This window comes from Hakea prostrata, unplaced genomic scaffold (assembly GCF_041222555.1).
Source record: "Hakea prostrata isolate BN-2017 unplaced genomic scaffold, UWA_Hpros_2 contig_161, whole genome shotgun sequence".
Lineage (NCBI taxonomy): Eukaryota > Viridiplantae > Streptophyta > Magnoliopsida > Proteales > Proteaceae > Hakea > Hakea prostrata.
Window position 1 is genome coordinate 316 of NW_028291280.1, and position 19,549 is coordinate 19,864.

Below are 19,549 nucleotides of genomic sequence, written 5' to 3' on the forward strand. Positions count from 1 at the left end.
GTTAGAGCTAAATTACTAAACTATTGATGAAGCACTAGGGATGGGAATACATCAAACCTAATAGCTTGTGTTGTGTTAGCTAGCTGCATTAACTTATCTATTATAGATAAAGGCCAAAAAGAGGTAATGGGTTTGGGTAGGAGATTAGCTAGTGCCAACTGGTTACTCCAGACTTCTCCCACTTCAAATCCCAGATCCTGAGCAGCATTAATTCCTGCGTGCAATCCAACAAGGGGTTCTAATCACCTGCGGCCCAAAAGCCAGCGGCCGCTCTGGATGGCCGCCACATGTCAGCGGCTGAAATCTCAGCCGCTGACACTTAATTCATTATTTCTCAAAGGAAATGGTAAGATAAAACGAACTAAACAATGGACTAATTTTCCACATGTAACGCGCCTAGAAGTTCCAGCTTTCTGACTATAGTAACGCGCCTAGAAGTTCCAACTTTCTGACTATGTTATCTCTCTTGCTCCTGATACTTCATTCTTTTACAATTCACTAACTAATTTTTATAATTGCAGCTTTATACTTGATGAAAGACGTAGCAGTACAAGCTATCATAGGGCTACAACAATCAATTCAAGCTTCATTTGTAATTGATCTTGGGGAAAAAGCTCAGGTGCCAGTTGTGTCTTTCTCAGCAACAAATCCTTCTCTTTCACCCCTTAAGAGTCCTTATTTTATAAGGACAGCAATTAATGAGTCAACTCAAGTTAAAGCCATTGCGAGCATTATCCAAACCTTTGAATGGAAGGAAGTGGTTCTGATATATGAAGATACTGCTTATGGAAATGGGGTTATACCCTATTTCATTGATGCCTTCCAAGAGATTGATATACATGTGCCATATAGGAGTATCTTTTCTCTTAATGCAACTAATAAGCAAATATTAGAAGAGCTCAATACATTAAAAACCATGCAAACTAGGGTTTTCATTGTCCACATGTCTTCTTCTATAGGATCTCAGCTTTTTATTAATGCAAAGGATGCAGGAATGATGAGCCAAGGTTATGCTTGGATTGTGAGTGATGGGCTATCAAGTTTATTGGCTCCCATGGATTCTAAGGCTACTGATCCAATGGAAGGTGTACTGGGTGTAAGACCATATGTTCCAAAGTCGAGGGAGCTTGAAGAATTCAAAGTCGGATGGAATAAAAGGTTTTATTCATCAAGCAAGTCATATCGAGAAATATCCAAGCCAGGTCTCTATGGGTTGTGGGCATATGATACGGTTTGGGCGCTGGCTATGGCAGTAGAGAGACTTGGAGCATTGGATCCTCATTTCCTGAGTGTGAACAACACCGACAATTTAACTGATATTTCAAGTCTTGGATACTCTCCAGTTGGCTCAAGACTTCTCCATAATATCTTGAGCACTAGTTTTAAAGGCCTGAGTGGTGATTTCCGTTTGGTTAATGGAGAGTTGGAATCTTCAACGTTTGAAATTTTCAATGTGATTAGTGAAGTAGAGAGAGTGATTGGATATTGGAACCCAACAGGAGGCATTTCAGGGCAGTTAAACAAGTCTTCTAAGAGCAATCTCAAAGCTATTATATGGCCAGGTGAGTCAACAACAAAGCCAAAGGGTTGGGATATATTTACAAATGGGAAAGAGAGCTTAAAAATTTTGGTGCCAATCAAGGATGGCTTCAATCAATTTATGAGCAGTGAAAGGGACCCCATCACTAATAAGACAACTAATGTCACAGGGTTTTGTGTAGAAGTATTTCGCAACATAACAAGTAGGCTGCCCTTTGGTCTCTCCTATGATTTTATAAGGTACCCACTAAATGGATCAGTTATTGATGACTATGATGAGCTTATCAGTGAAGTCAACCATGAGGTGAGTAAGAGATATTTAATTTGATTATCATTATCTTTCATGATGGAATATTTATGCATTTTTGTTATGTTGTGACCCAAATTATTGTATTCGCTATCAAAGATGTGACTCATTTACCAGATTAGAAACTATTAGTATGTAACCAATGTTTTCCCATGAGGTCATTAAGATATTTGAGATTTTTAGCTTTAGAGTTTGGGTGAGAATTCTTGTAATACTGTTCTTCTTTGTCCATGGAAATAGCATACTAAATAGGTGTGTGGACCACGTTAAATCTCTGTTCTTTTTGTTTTGTTTCTATTTCAATTTGTGATTTCTTGGGGATCATTCTAACAATTTTCAATGATGGAAACATAACAGCACTTCGATGCAGCAGTAGGGGATATATCAATTCTGATGGATCGAGCAAAAGATGTAAACTTCACCATACCTTATACAGATTCTGGGGTGGTGATGGTGGTGCCAATGAAAGATAATTTGGAGAAAGAGTTCTGGATGTTTTTGGAGCCTTTAAGCCTGGGTCTTTGGCTGCTAACAATTGCAGGTTTCATCTACATGGGGCTTGTGGTGTGGATTCTTGAACATCCTACAAATACCGAGCTTGGGATCTCACGTCGAGAACGAATTGAAGCAATTCTCTGGTACTCGTTCTTAACGCTCGTTTTTTCTCAGAGTATGTCTATACACCCACTACCTTTTCTCTGTCTTTTTTTCATTTTCTTTTTGCATCAATAACATTAGCATGAAATCTCAATGGTTGCAGGAGAGAGGATTGAGAGCAACTTAACAAGAGTTGTACTGGTCACATGGATATTCTTTATTCTGATCTTAACACAAAGTTACACAGCTAGTCTCTCTTCCACCTTAACAGCTCGACAGTTGCAGCCAACAATCACAGATGTTGATGAAATAATTAAATATGGATATTATGTTGGATACCAAGATGGGTCGTTTGTGAAAGACTTCTTGATAAGCCACTTGAAGTTGGAACCGTCCAAGCTTAGGAATTATTCCACTCCAGAGGGCTATCATTATGGTTTGTCTAATGGAACAGGTAATGGAGGAGTTGCAGCCATTTTTGATGAACTTCCTTACATCCAAGTCTTTCTCAATACATATTGTAATCGATACACAACGGTTGGTCGCAGCTACTCATCTGAAGGATTTGGCTTTGTAAGTCCCTCCATCTCCTCACTTGTTTTTTATTTTATTTATTTATTTATTTTTCATGATAACTATTAAACGTGGTTTCTATATTTATGTTATGTTAGAGAAACACGTTTTTGGGTTATGGAGAGAGAGAAAGCATAGGAGAGAGAAGAAAAAAAATGTGGGAGAGAGACGCAGTTTTAAGTGCTTCGGTTGATCTCTACAACCGAGCTAAATCTACAGGAATGTGATTTGCTTTCTTGAGATTGACTGTAGTACAGATTACATATTTATAGTTACAAGAATCCTGATAAACATTAATCTTGGACTCTAACTCTAGAGTTTGAATTACTCAAGTTATCCATTTGTGTTTGGTATGAACTGTGTCTCTTGTGTGTTTGAGTGAAACTCTAAGTCTAGTCCACTTATGGATAAGGAGTCTCTTGAGTAGTTGAGTTTTAAGTCTAGTTCTTGAAGTCTTGCACGCATGGAGGTAGTTGAGATTGAGTGGAGTTCTTGAAGCCTTGCACGCATGGAATAGTGGTGGCTAGGGTAGCCTATGATTTTCCTGTTTTGCCCTCAGACTGCGAAAGACCATTATTATCTTTAACAGTACGTATGTGACCTGAATTCTTGTACCTGATTTTGAAGATTAACCTATACCAACACGACCTGTGTGACTTGTTTGTGAAAAAATGTGATGCAAATAAAGCCCTAAGTGTTGTACAAGTTGGGTCAACCTATTTACTAGCTAGATTAAATTCTATAAATATGCATTGTATGTTCTCTTATGTAGTCATGATGAAATTTGGGATTTTTTCCTTAGGGTTTTGGGTCAGAGTCTTCATAACACCTAGTTGTTGATTGGTTGAGAAATTTCCATTGTAACTAATCTTCTTCCTACATACTAAAAATTCTTCTTCTTCGCCCATGAACACAACACATTGTGTTGGTGTGCAAATCACGTTAAATCTTTGTGTTCCTTCTATTTTTTCTATTTCTTAGTGTTCATTCTAACAATTTCTTATTGATTTCTTCCAGATTTTCCCTAAAGGCTCTCCTTTGATCTCCTATTTGTCATCGGAAGTCTTAAATATTACGGATGATGGGACCTTGGACAAAATTAAGAAAGAGTGGCTACAAGATCAAACAAATTGCAATGGCGAAGGTGGTTCTTCAACATCAACTGGCCAGCTTACCTTGAAAAGCTTTGGAGGTCTCATCCTCATCATAGGAGTTGTTTCAGGACTTTCACTGTTAATACGCTTATTCGAATTCTTGTCTGTGTTTGGTAGTCTGCATGAACAAAACACCATATTTCTGCAATCATCTTGGCAAGAAAAGATCAGTTATATGACAAATGCTCTCAGGGGGAGGTACGATGAAACCCAAGTTGTGCCCATGGAAAATCAACCTAGGGATGATGTTGCCACAGAAGGCATTGTTGAAGTAGGACACATGGAACTTCAACATAGGGTTGTTGAGATTAGGGAAGAACATATTATTGAACCACAAGACCTAGTTGGAAGACTCTCAAGTCAGTGTTCAAGGAGGTCCACGCAATCCTCTAGTCAATTACAAAGGGCAATGTCTTTCCCTTGCTAACATCCGTAATCACAACAGTAACATTAATTCTGTCACCATCTATTGACCGAATATATAGTTTTTTCCCCTCTTTCTAGGATCCATATTAGATGTAGCTTCCTAGTTGTACACATTTTGATCTTGCCTTGTGCAGTTTTGGTCCAGGGTTCATCAATCTTGTATTTGAAAGGAAGTTTTTCATAGACACCCGAAATCTTCGCCTTATTGCCCATGCCCCCATGAGTATTCAAAAAATAGTACATTTCCCCTATTTTATGTATTTCTTTTTGCTTCTTTTCTATAATCAATAGTGAAAAAAATGTAAGAAGAGTAGAAGAGTAGAAGAAAGAATAATTGCTAAATTCTTAAATTGCAACCCTATGCCTTGCCAGTAAAATGGTAAAGATGTCAACAACTAGCTGACAAAATTTTATTCAGTCTACATTCATACCTATTTAGGAGAATCTGAATAAAAAAATAATGCCTCCCCGAAACCATATGGGTCCCACTTAATTAGTCCAAAAACCAATAAGATATTACAAATTTTTTGAATATAATAGAATACTGATATGGTATTGCAACTATCCATTATGGATTGATCTATATACATCCATAGGCATGGCTATAGTTTTGATATGGATATGACAAATAATCACCATATTAATCCCATATAAATCAGGAAAACAACTTTGGCTTTGATTCGGTTGGCAACATTAGCAGCTTTTCCCTCATTGTCTTCATAGCTGTCAAAAAACTCAAACCCTATGTCCAGATCAAACAGTGATAAGTTTGAATAATCTTGGGGTTATGATGGTGCATTTTTCTTCAACCAATTTTACTTTCTCTTGTCGAGACTGGGGTGGGTGGAGTTTGGGTGGAGTAGAGAAGAAAAATTAAAGAGGAACAAAACTATCTTCCTCCTTTAACTGACAGTGTTTAGTGATAATTTTCTACTCAATGAGAAAGGAAGAATTTGTATTTTTCCTAATAAACTCCTTAGGAGTCAAATACTAACTCTTCTTCTATGGGACTTCTGATGTAGTCATTGCCTCCCTCCTTTAGGCCACTAGGTTCTCTCCTGGCACCCTACATGTCAGATACTTTAGCCGTCCCCTCATCCCTGCTCATCTCACAGCCCTTGTGCCCCCTTGTCGAACCAAATTAAGGAAAAGCTCCAGCTCTAGAAAGCCAGACTTTTGTGGTAGGCTAGTCTTGATCAAATCCGCCCTCCAATCTTTTCACATGTACTTGTGTGGAATCTTTGTCCTCCTCAAATCCACCATTTGCAATATGGAATCTTGTTTGGTAGTTTCCATTAAAGGCCAAGAAATCCACATATCCTCCAATCCATCAAATGGGCTAACATTTGCAAACCCAAAACTAAGGGTAGCCTCAACATTCGTCGTATTGGGGGCCACAACATTGCTAGCCTTCTTAGGCTCCTATGGAGAATTTCCTCCCATGATGATCATGTCTTGTCGATTGGGTCTATCCTTGTCTCCACATGAAGGACTCTCTTTGGACCAGTTCCTTGCTCTCGACCCCTCCTAGATCTTGTGGAAGTTCTCTCCCTGAGACACCTCACTCACTCTGCCTTCCACCAAGCTTGGTGATGTGTCTTCCATTCCTTCTAGCTTGACCCTTGGAATCCCTTAGGGTTCTCTTTCTTAGCTTCGGCCCTCAGGGTGTCTACTCCTCAGGATCCTTGAAGATGACCCACTCTTTTCCTCCATTTTTTCTAGTGCTTGGGACTTCCCCTTCAATTTCTCCCTGGTCTATGCCCCATTCTTTCCTCCCGACCTTCCCATGCTCCCTAACCTCTCCCACCTAGATGCCCCACTCTAGGTCCCTATTGGCCGGAATGGAATCCTCAACACCTCCTCTACTTTGCAATTCATCAAATCCCCCTCTAACTTAGTTCTTTGGTCCAAGCTTGTCTGGTTCAAGGTCAGCATCCCTAGACAATCATTCATCGTAAAGAGAGCCCTGACCACCTATCTCCCCACCTAATCTTTTCTCATCCAATGCCAACATCACTACCTCCCCTCTTTGTGCCCCTTGAAGTTCTGATTTTGAAAACATCCCCCCCCCCCCCCACCTCTTCTTCTCCCCTAAGTAGTCCCATTTGACTCCTTGCCCTGTCCTCCATCTAGTATCATTGCAAGCAACCTCACCCATTTAAAACTTCAATACGATTGGATCATCTCTATGTTAATCCCAGGTTGACACGGGCGGGTGAATTAGTGTCTTCTAAAATTCTCTTTGATGTGATGCTGCTTTAATCTCAAGACAAGGTTGGTCAAGACAATCCTGTAGTTATCAATTATGCAAGGGCACAACCACCACACACTAGAATTTGGCTAGGTCTACCAGACAGTGCACCACCACTAGATCTGCAATCAAAGCACCCCAATATATGCGATGAAAAAATAAACTAGTAATACAAGACACTAAATTTACATGGTTCAACCAAATTGCCTACATCCACGGAGTAATACCCTAAATAGAGTTTTGTAATTACTCAATACTTTCCAACTAAAATCTTGATCAATACAATGATCAAAGAGCACCCACTCTCAATGCATTCAAAACATGGAGCATTCACTCCAGTATGAACTCCTGCACCCACCAAAGTATAAGGTCACAACCTCAAACAACTCAACCCTAACAAGCAACTACTTGAAAAGTGAAACTTTTCAAATGAGGGAGATTACAATAGATTAATCACCTTCTTTAACGTTTTCACCAAAAATATGCATCCGAGCTTGTTCTCCATACCTATCTTGCTTCCCGGCTTCTCCTTCTTGTTTTTCATAGTCTCCACAAGCCAAAAACCTCAAAAATACATAGTTGTTATGCTCAAAATCAAGCACTGAAGAGAATGAATGTAAATGTCGGATTTCACCTTATGGATGAGTCCCAAAAGGAATCTAATCATAAAACCGTTGGATCTTCACTTTAAAAATGCTGGTAACATCTGAGTCGTTAGATGTCTTAAGTATGTAAGACCTCAAAAGATTATTTCAAATAGAATCCTTTTTTTTTTTTTACTCTATCTTAAACATAAAACACACTGGATCATTTTAATCAATATACATCACGGGGTACCATATAGCATACTCCTGGCCAACCAGACACCTCGCGATGGATTCTTTTCTGTCATGGACACTTGAAAACCAAGCACATGAATCTCTACCATTAAAATCGAATTTTCATGCATGTCCTTCTAATGACCATTAGATTCACACCATTCAATCTTTCAAAATTACATGCTCCTCCCTGAGATATAAAAGTTTTTTCACAAAGACCCCCAAACTAGGTGATATATAGTTAGAATTGGCAATATATCAGAATGTTAGTCAGATTTTTCATATTTTCTCTCCTCTCCAAAGCTCTCCTATTTCTTGCATTTTTCACCCTATTTTGCTTCAATTTTCGACATCTACGAGTACATATTGCTTTGTTATTTCCGGATATTACGTTGTTTATGTCAATCAAGCAGGATTTGCACTAATCTATGAGTTTTTTCGTCTCACAGGTAACCATTCTCCTCCAACTATGTTTTGACAACATGCATGCCATAATGTTGTTGGATGGTATGAAATTAAAGTATGTTGAATACCGTGAGCCAATCTACAAGCTCATTGAGTTGCAATTTTTTCACGAAGTGATTTATTTTTTTATTTTTGGGCGTAAAAATTTGTATTTTTGAAACTAAAAATGCTTACTTTTTAAGATATAAATCTATTGTATGGTGATAAAAAAACATATGTGGAACTCCATGAGCCGATATACGGACTCACAGAGTCGAAATATTTATCCACCGAATAAATAATTATTTTATTTTTCAAAAATTATTAAAATATTAATAAAAACATAAATAGTTATGAAGAGGGGATAAAATAGGGGAAAAGGTTTTTAAAATTATGGAATAATTATGTAAGTATTTCTCAAGTGTTGCCCATGTGGTTTCATAGCTGGTTTGATATGGGCAGCCTTTTTTTTTGCCAAAAAATTGTAAAAATTTATTTTATTTTTAAAAATAAAGAAAAATTTGCTAATTATACACTTATACTTAGGTACATCATACATGATTGTTTATTTGTGTAGAGAAAATTATTTTGGTATCGTTCAGTAACTTATGCAGTCATTTTGAATGCAGCAGTCATCATATCTGTTATTGGGAGTCAAAGGGGAGCTGGTTCTTCACAAAGTGGATGGGGACAGCCACGGCCACAAGGTGGACAGTCAAGACGGGGACAGCCACAAGGTTGACGGAGACAACCACAACGACAGGGAGAGCCTAAGAGACCAGAAGCAAGAGGGAGGACTGACCCAACATGGCAGTACTATGTGGCTATTGATAGAGATAAGAATAAAACACAATGTATTTTGTGGAAAGAAAATCTACTCAAGTGGCATCAGCAGGTTTAAGAGTCATATCACTGGGAGTTCAAATGATGTGACCACATAGATGCTTATCAACTTGTCACAGACTTCTTTAGCTGTATCACAATCCATTACTTTAGCTATGACCTCTTCATTCATCCCAGATATAATAGTATTTAGTGCCCTGAGATTGTGTGCATAAATATTGTTAGCCTCATTATTTGTAAGTGGATCTATTGGTTCCTCATAACCATTAAATACTGATTGTCATACATCATACCCCAGTGATCCAATGTATATATGCATTCTTCTTTTTCAAAAAACATATAATGTACCATCAACATCATGAACTTTTCCAAAGTCTTTTGAACTTCCTTCACGTGTAGTCATTCTTACAACCTCTTTGATCAGATCCCGAAGTGGTTAAACTTTTCTCCACGGGAACTTTGCTTTGATACCAATTGTAAATCCCAGGTTGACTCTGAGATGGAGGGTGAATCAATGTTTTCTAAAATTCTCTTTGATATGATGCTTCTTTAATTTCAAGACAAAATTGGTCAAATGATCCTGTAGTTATCAATTACGCAAAGGCACCACCACCAGCAACCACAATATGATTAGGTCTACCAAACAGTACTGCACGACCACTCTGCAATCAAAGCACCCCAATATGTCCAATGAAAAATTAAACTAGAAATACAAAACACCAAATTTATGTGGTTCGGTCAAATTGCTTACATCTACTGAGTAATGCTCTAAATAGAGCTTCACTTTTATTCAATACTTTTCAACTAAAATCTTGATCAATACAATGATCAGAGAGCACCCACTCTAGTATAAACTCTTGCACCCACAAAAATATAAGACACAATCTCAAACAACTCAATCCTACAAGCAACTACTTGAAAAGTGAAACTTTTCAAATGAAGGAGATTATAATAGATTACTCACCTTCTTCAACGTTTTCACCAAAATATGCATCCAAACTTGTTCTCCGTACCAATCTTGCTTCTTGGCTTCTCTTCCTTGTTTTTCTTAGTCTCCACAAGCCAAAACCTTAAAAACCCGTAACTGTTTAGCTCAAAATCGAGCATTTGAAGAGAATGAATGTAAATTTTCAGGAATTGTCAGATTTCACCTTCTGAATGAGTCCCAAAAGGAATCTAATCATAAACCATTCGATCTTCACTTTAAAAAGGCGAATAACATCTAGGTCGTTAAATGTCTTAAGTTATATAAGACCTCACAAGATTATTTCAAATAGAATATATATATATTTTTTATTATTATTATTATTCTATCTTAAACATGCAACACACTGGATCATTTTAATCACTATACATCGCGATGTACCATATAGCATACTCCAAGCCTACCAGACACCTCGCAATGGAATCTTTTCCGTCATGGACAATTGAAAACCAAGCGCATCAATCTCGTCCCTTAAATCTGGATTTTCATTCGTGTCCTAATAACCATTAGATTCGCTCCATTCAATCTTTCAAAATTACATGGTCTTCTCTGTGATATAAAACTTCTTTCACAAAGACCCCCAAATTCTTTAAAAACTATTTTCAAACCCCTGAAGGTATATTACATCACAAAGAGAAAATTTCATCACAGAGGCAAATTTCATCTGATTTCTACATTGCCCACATTTGCTTCTATATCGCACACTCTCATGAGAAACCTAATAATTTTCTTGTTTGATATTGGAATCGCAATCCAAAAAGTGCGTTGGGAAGAAGACTTCATGATCTACATTTTTGCAGTTGAATTTGAACTCATAAAACAATTTAATGACTACCATAAAATTCATCCAAGATGGCCCTTGTGCAGTGACCTATGAAATCCACCATTCTAAGGAATCTTTACTTCACCCAAAACACTTAAATCTTCTCATAAGCACTCAAAAATACTGTAATAATGTTAATAACCCTCTAAAAATATAGCAAATGACCCAAGCCTTCTATGGGACCTTCACTTCAGTACAAGCCTTGTACTCTTAGAATAATAATGACAACACATACAATCTCAGCCAATGCAACAACACTCTAGTACTCTTTGGCAGGTCTATGATGGCCAACCCCATCTGCAAGCTAGTTTCCGGTGCTTGTATCTCCCACTATTGGTTAGAGAGCAACATTTGCAGATGGTCCTCCAAATCTTGCTCTACTGATTCAGTTTGGAAGGATATCTGTAAGGATGTTACTCTTAAGGTTGCTTCCATTCGCCCCAAACCCTTGGTAGATTCTCCAATATTAAGGAACATACACATTGTTGTTACCTAGGGATTAGATTCTTCTATTTTGACTCAGCCACACTGCCCTTAGCTACAGCCCTCTCAACCCCCACCCCTTTTTCTCCCTTTCCGAGTAATTATTCATTCAAAAAAAATGGTACTAGAAATTCAATTCATTCTTGACAGATCATGGTACAGAAGAACTAGTACTACATATGAGCATGAGTTCAATGAAATTTCAATGCGATCTTAATATTCTTTTACTCTACGTTAATGACATGTTTTCTAAGGTCAAATGCTTTAAAAGAAAAAAATAGAAAGTTTATAGAATGAATACTACAACATTCAGCATAAAGTAGCCTAGACATCAAATCTACCTCTATGAAGATTGGTAAAAGATGTATTTTTTGGCCGAATTCATCTTTAAAAATTCTCCCTGGTCCTGCATTTCCTGGGTATTATATCACACTTCCATCTATATATATTTTAGCTTTGCCATCCTGGCTGAAGGCGAGAACTGTATACTTCTAGCTGGTGGTCTTCTTAGTCATCTTGCATTCAGTTGAATTAGTAAAGCCTCACCTTTGTCAGCTCTACTTGTAAAAGAATCCCTTCTTCTTAATACAAACTCCTCCAATTTCCTTTTTGAATAATAGAAGGGGATATACTGCTCTCTCTATATTCCTTCTTCACATCTTATTTACTTTTTTTGGTAAAACTTCACATCTTATTGTTGCACCAAAGTACTAGAGAGTCTCTGTTCAAAGTTTACTGTAGATCACTCTTATGCTTTTCAGCTATATATTGTCCTTAGGTCTCACTGCATCAATCCAGATTTTGGCAGTAGCAACCGAGTTGAAGCAAGAATCTAATAAATTCTTTCATGTAAGAATTGGGATTGACACAACAAATCTTAAATGATGTTTAGATTTAGCAAATACCTCCTTGTGATTATCAGCTGGTTTGTTGGATTCCTCCACTAAAGAAGGTGTTGCTCTTTGAATAATGGTCTGGGAATAAATTTATCTTATTTTTGTGCCAATATACGCTTTCTATTCTCCTTTTATCTCTATTTTATGGTTGGCATTATCAATTGAGTTGCCAATAGGTTGGCTGGATATCAATTCTTGTCTTCTACAATATTATGGAGTGCATTTTAATGCTTGTAACAACTTTATTTTTCAAAGCAACTTTCCTTCAACCCGGAAAAAAAAAATCTATATCTTATTATAATATTTAATAAAGGGGAGTAAGAGGGAGTTGTAGATGCTTCTTTAGGAGTTGTACATGCTTAGTACGACATATTGTTTTTCTTTATGTATAAATGAAGTGCACTATGTCATGTTATTTTTTTTTTTTTAATCGGAGGTTCATCCTAGCCATCTTGCGCGCACCACAATTACATCATCAGGGGAACTTTTATATAATAAATATAGAAAGGGGTTTCACCCCTGGCCCCGAGGGGATTCGAACTCTGACCTCCTCACTATGTCATGTTATTAATTAGAGCAAATTGCAATAGCACCCCAAAATGGAGGTCTTAAAGCACTGACATCCCACTTTATGTTTAAAAAGTACAGAAATCCCAAAATTTGATTTTCATTGGATATATTCGTCCAATTTGTCAATGAAAATATTTCAGACACTATTTATTATAGGGATATCTTTTTAAAATAAGCAGTAATTTAACTATTTTCAGTGATAAATTTGACAAATATATCCAACAAAAATCCAATTTTAGGGTCTCTGTGCTTTTTAAACATAAAGTAAGGTGTCAGTACTTTAAAGCCTCCATTTTGGGGTGCCAGTACAATTTGCTCTACTAATAATGTAAATCTATTTTTTATTATCTCTTGATATTTTCAGTATGAGTAGGAATTTTCCTTTTGATATTCCATTCAAGATTTGTATGTAAATTGTGGCATGAACCATGACAACATTTACGCTGTCAAGGAAAGTACCGGAGGTACTAAGTCACATAGAATTTTGAGGTGGAAAAAGGATTACATTATACTAATTTTTTTTAAGAAGTATAGCAAGCACACGTAAATGGATTTCACACTTTTCTTCATGTGTCAAGAAGCCGGATTTATAACTGTTCAATTTTGAAAAGCTTTTAAAATAAATTTAACTATAATCATAATGCCTCTTTTTTTCATTTTTCTTTTCGATTGCCCCATGGTGCATGCAAATCTTGCATCGAAATGCATTTATTTTGATTTCTTGGTCAACTAAAATCATTATTGACAAAAAAAACTAGATATTTTACAAGAGAATTTTCAAGACTTCCAAGATAATTAAAAAAAAAGTTTATGAACATAAAAAAGGTTAAATAAGCATAAAATAAATATAAAATAAGATTAAAAAATACATTTCATATTTATGAGTCATAATTAGAAAACAACCCCTCCCCCAAAAAAAATCTTGATGCTTTGTTATTTCAAATGACATTTTTTGACCCATTAAACTGCTAGTGTCACCCTGGCCTGCTTTATAAATGAGATAAAATCAGCTTGAATGTGCAGGCATGTATTTTACATGATCAAGATATAAATATTGAAAGTGAAAATAAAGAAGAAGCTTACATGGGATCCTCAATACAACACAAGACTGAAATTAAGAGGGTCAAAGGCTTTCAATTGGTTCTCATCCCCTTCATCCTAAGCACGCCAGCTTTTCTCTGAATCTCTGTGTTTTAATATAAAAGAAAGCTTTTAAGTCATCTTCTCCACCACCTTGCCTCTACTTGAATTTGTTCAGCTGGGTTTTCAATCACTAGCTACATCTGCAAGAAACCCATAAAGGATTTTTATTTTCTTGTTATCATCTGCAATGGTGAGATATTGAATTCACCATATGATCTGGTTATCCATCTTGAATTAGCTTTTTCCAGTTTCATATCTAATGGGTTTTCTGTGTTTCTATGTTGGCAACAGGTGAATACAAAGATGGAGGAGAGTACTTCTATAGATATTGATTTTGTCACAAAGAAGCTCTCTCAAACCTCTCATCCTTATTTTGGGTTGACAACCTCTTGTATTCATAGAATCGACCAAAGAATTCGTAAAATGAATGAAGATGCATACACACCAGATACCATCACCATTGGCCCTTATCACAGGAAAGCCCATAAGAAGAACACGCAAATGCAAGCCATGGAAGACCTTAAATCGCGATACTTGCAGCAACTGCTTGACAGAACGTCTGAGAGAACCAGCATTCAGAAGTATGTGAAAGCTCTCAAGGAAATAGAAATTAAAGCCCGTGAGTATTACGCAGAAGTCATCAGCTATGATGAAGATTTCATTGAAATTATGCTCTTTGATGGTGTGTTCCTCATTGAGTTATTCAGGAAAGATGCAGATGTTGTTAAGCCAGATGATAATGATCCTCTTCTCAATTCAAGTTTAAGGAGATCAAGGGTTGTTCGTGACTTATTATTGCTTGAAAATCAAATACCCTTGTTAGTTCTTCAAACCCTGTTCGATTTAAGTAAGGATCCCATCTCTGATCAGCTCTCACTCACTGAATTGGCTCGGCTTTTCTTCAAGAATTTCATCCCAGAAGCCACACACGAGTACCCAGAAGACAAACAGACCATTAAACACAACCATTTGCTTGATCTGCTAAGCTGTGCACTTGAGGAATCTCTTCCACCGATCAAGGATAAAACATCAACTGCATCACTAGAAGCTCTACCATCTGTGACAGAGCTCCGGAATGCTGGTGTCAATTTCGTAAAGAGTCCGGACAATGATCGGTTTCTGGACATTAAGTTTCAGCATGGAGTGTTTGAAATCCCTCAACTGTTGGTTGATGACTACACAGACACGTTCTTCAGGAACATTATTGCTTATGAGCAACATCGTTACAAAGGTAGAGATTACATGACATCATATGCCCAGTTGATGGATTACCTTATCAACTCTGCTGATGATGTTGCTTTTCTTCGTAGTCGTGGAATTATTAAGAATCATCTGGGTGATGACTCTAAGGTATCGAATCTAATTAACAATCTCTGCAATGAAATTTCTGTTATACATTTCTCTTATGGTGATCTTTGTGAGAAAGTTCATCAATATTATAACTCACCTTATAACCAATGGAGAGAGACATTGAGGCGTGATTACTGCAACAGTCCATGGGCGATTATTTCAGTGATTGCAGCAATTATATTACTTCTTCTAAATTTCTGGCTTGCTGTGTTTGCGGCACTACCTATCTTTACTGCTCATGCATAAACCTTGGACATTTGCCAAGGTCGATCTGCTATGGGCGGTTGTAAGCCACTGTGTGTGTCTATTTTAATTGTAGATTCTCCAAGTTGCCTATGTTGGATTTATTATATGTTTGTCAATCCAACTTAACTGTTTGTACTATTCACTTTATTGAGCATTTGATGTTTTTTGCCATGTTGAAATTAATATCCCACTCAAAGCCCAAGCCGAGACGCATATATTTGAGATTATAACGATTATAGTGTTATATGTGAACAAACTCTTGTGCCTGACTTCGAAGATAGATTTGCATCAACATAGTGTGTGATCTAGGCGATCTGGTTTATAAGATTTATGATGCAAACAGAGGACTTAGGCAGGGGCGGAACCGGGATTCAATATGGGGGGCCGAAGAATAGAAGTTCAGATTGGGAAAGCACCAATGGTTTTTCGCTACACATATTGTATGGGTCCTTAAGACCCATTGAGGGTCCCACTTATGAATTATTTTATTATATTAAGGAATAAACTCACATATATTTTGTGAGGCCTACACATATTTGATAAAAATAGGTAAATTATTGATAATGATAGTTTTTTTCAACAAGATATAGATAAATTAAAGCATATATATATACTAGTAAAGTAAGACACGTGCAAATGCACGTTGCCATATGAGAGAAAAAATATCGAGTCAATAAAGAGAAATAAAATTTTTATTAAGAAAGAAGACAATTGAAATAAATAATCAAGTTTTGAGGTGAGGAATAATCAGTGAAACGTTTGAGAGGGAGAGTAAGTAAAGGAAATAGTATTCAAAAACTTAAAAACAGAAAGAGATAAAGAGGATTATTATTAAAGCAAATATATCTAAATTTTGCACATAAATAGGAATCCAATTATTGTTTTTATTAGTTTTATAATTTTTCTTTTATGCAGTGAATGCCAATTTTTTTTATTTAGAATACCTTTAGCAAAGAGACAATAAGGACCTAGAGAGATGTAAACTGAATTTTGAATTCCAAAGAGGGAGACGTACCAAACCGCCATTTTGCTGAAACACAGCATGAAGCAATCAAAATCCAACAAGAATAGATGTAGAAAATTATAGAAGAGGAATAGAGTTTAAGGGAGAATAAATAACCAGAGCCATTTAAATTGAATTTGAATTTGAATTTTGAATTTGAGAAAAAGAGAGGGTGGAGTACCTTTTGCTTAAACACGGCGTGGTTAGAGAGGAGTACCGAACCATGAGATTCTGAAGTTTGACTCCGTCATTTCAAGTTTTCCAATTTTCATTCATCCACAAATAATACTGAGGGGAATTCAAAAATATATAGGAGAGATCAAATTGATTGCATACTTTGAAAACACTTGACAGCCTGCTTTATTTTCTTGGCACATCCTTCGCAATTCATGTCGACCTTTAAAACCGCCATTATCGATCCATCCTCAAAAAGGAAGGATAATCAAGGGTCTTAAACAAATGACACCTACCAAGTGATGAATGTATTGAACCTGATAGTTTGTTGTTGAAGAGAAACACCCCACTAAGATTATGAAGGAATCCGAGGTAAAAAGGAATTGTTCCACCAATGCTGTTATCATGGAGGCTTAATTTTCTAAGTGCTCTGAATTGACCAATCTCCTCAGATATTCGTGCACCCAATCCTTTCCCAGTGGCTCGATTGATATAAACTGTCATCTGAAGCACTTGATTCCTATTACTTAAGGAGAATTCAAAAATATACAAGAGTGATCAAATTGATTGCATACCTTGAAAACACTTGACAACCCGCTTTATTTTCTTGGCACATCCTTCCCAAAACATGTCGACTTTCAAAACTGAAGAGAGGGAAAACGATTGATTGGATGCATTAGAATACAACACAAATTTGAATCTAGGTTGAGAAAAAAACATTCCAGATATTTCCGAAGCTAACATAAATTAGGAGGTAGTAGATACCATGAAGATTCTGACGTAAGAAAACAAACAAAAGAAGTGCCAAACTTGCGATGCAACTGCACAGCCTTAGTAACCACTCACCATGGTAGATACTTTACAGAAGCTGGTGACCCCATCATCCTTCTTCTCACCATCGTTCGGCTTCTGATTATCTTTCTACAATGAGAGAACAAATAAATGGATTCAGAGAGATCAAGAAGGATCCATAGAGAGATTCAGAGAGAGTTCGAGAGGGAGAGGGATATAGAGAGCGACAGACTTTGAGAGAGACTGAAAGAGGTTGAGAGTGAAATCGAGATATAAATTATTTGAGAGTTAAAACTAATGATAAATTAATAATAATTCATGACTAAAATGTCCAAATTATCCTTGCAAAAATAACTAAAGAAATAACAAATAGTACAACATTATTGGTATTTAGAAAAATTATAAGGATAGTAAAGGACAGAAAAAGATTTACGAAAAAGGTAGAGTACATGCTTTTATTATATAGTATATATATATATATATATATATATATATATATATATATATATATATATATATATATATATATATATATATATATATATATATATATATATATATATATATATATATATATGTATATGTCAGATGCAAACTAAATTTTTTTTTTAAGGTAAGAAATGCAACCAATGATACTTAGTTACCTTACTAACTATAGACATTTTATTTATAATATAAAATCAAATAGCAAAAATTGTAGACAAAATAAAAAAACAAAGAATATAAATCAAATAAAAAATATAAAAAAACAATAAATAAATTGAGAAATAAAATGAGCACCTAATTGTGGGGAAGATTTTTTTTTCTCAAATTTTCTGTAACCCACACTTATAAAAAGGGAAGATTAAATAGGAAGAAAGAAACATAAGAGAATAAATAAATAAATAAATAAATAAATAAATAAATAAAGGAGAGAGGAGAGAGGAGAGAGGAGATATGAGAGAATATAGGAATTGAGGAGTTAGTTTCTAATTATAAATGACATTTTGAATATCTAATAAAAAAAAATTTCAAAAATTTCCTTTTTATAGAAAGAGATGAGAATAAATAGGAAGAAAAGATGAGAGAGAGAAGTGGGGAGAATAAATAGGAATTGAGGAGTTAGTTTTTAACTAGATATGACTTTTATACCCATTATTTTACATTTAAAAGTTGTTCTCAATATTTGGGGGGGGGGGGCAAATGGTGACATTACATGTGACAAGAGAAAAAAGTGAAAAAATGAAGAAAATTAATATAAAAAATCCAAAATTTAAGGGAATTCATTAAAATTTTGAAAAATCCGGGGGGGGGGGGGGGGCATGCCCCCGGCCCCTTAGTAGGTCTGCCTAGGTCCGCCCCTAGACTTAGGTCTGCCCATTTACTTGATTAAAATTAGGGGTGTAAACGGACCGAATTCGGATCGGATAGTGGTAATATCATATCTGTATCCTATTATATCCGGACGGATTCGAATAATATCCTATCGGTTTTCGGACTGATTCAGTCGGATTTGGATGATAATCAGATAATTATTTTCTTAAGTAGATTCTTCTATATGGCCATGAATACAAATTAAATACAAGTTTTTGACTACGTGTTTACATCTCTACCATTTATTTGTGAAGGCTAGGTTTGGAATTTAAGAATTTATCAACTTTGGTAGCTATTTTAGTAGAAAATCTATAAAAAACAGTCACATATCACAGGTCAAAAAAAAAATTTTAAAAATTCTAAATAACTAGCGGATTTCGGTTTTCCATTTACACCCCTAATTAAAATCTATGGTGAGATTTGAGATTTTTGCCTTAGGATTTTAGGTGAGTTTTCTATAATACCTCTTGGACGATTGGTTTGAGAGATCTATATTATGATCATTCATATTTGGGATTATGAATGATTATGGTGTTATATGTGACCAAAGTCTTGTACCTGACGTCAAAGATGGATTTATATCGACATATTTTGATTCACGATCTAGCTCTCTTTTGGGACTCAGCTGGTGGGTTTATTGCTGGGCAATGTATCGGCAGTGAGGGATCTTCTGCTGTGATTATGGAAGCTGAAGCGATTAGAGACGAGTTGCTTCTAACAAAGTCTCTCAATATTTCTGATATTCAAGTGAATTCAGATTCACAAACTCTTATATTGGC

General features: G+C 36.0%; 2 protein-coding genes across 2 annotated transcripts; both read left to right on the forward strand.

Annotated features, from left to right (window-relative positions):
* Window positions 1–532: 532 nt before the first annotated feature.
* On the forward strand, window positions 533–4,597 carry LOC148998742 (glutamate receptor 2.8-like). The gene is made up of 4 exons (XM_089141750.1): window positions 533–1,843; window positions 2,204–2,516; window positions 2,607–3,016; window positions 4,034–4,597. The coding sequence occupies exons 1-4, from the start codon at window positions 533–535 to the stop codon at window positions 4,595–4,597; spliced, it is 2,598 nt and encodes an 865-aa protein (XP_088997876.1).
* Window positions 4,598–13,933: 9,336 nt separating this feature from the next.
* On the forward strand, window positions 13,934–15,448 carry LOC148998743 (UPF0481 protein At3g47200-like). Its single transcript, XM_089141745.1, has 2 exons — window positions 13,934–14,042; window positions 14,144–15,448. Exons 1-2 carry the CDS (start codon window positions 14,040–14,042, stop codon window positions 15,446–15,448), a joined length of 1,308 nt encoding a protein of 435 aa, XP_088997871.1. The 5' UTR covers window positions 13,934–14,039.
* The last annotated feature ends 4,101 nt before the right edge of the window (window positions 15,449–19,549 follow it).

Bases quoted from the DNA above. Each gene is read 5' to 3' on its own strand.
- LOC148998742 (XM_089141750.1), top strand. From the start codon at position 533: ATGAAAGACGTAGCAGTACAAGCTATCATAGGGCTACAACAATCAATT. The intron at 1,844-2,203 runs GTGAGTAAGAGA...GAAACATAACAG, and splicing joins TCAGTGAAGTCAACCATGAG to CACTTCGATGCAGCAGTAGG. The intron at 3,017-4,033 runs GTAAGTCCCTCC...GATTTCTTCCAG, and splicing joins CATCTGAAGGATTTGGCTTT to ATTTTCCCTAAAGGCTCTCC.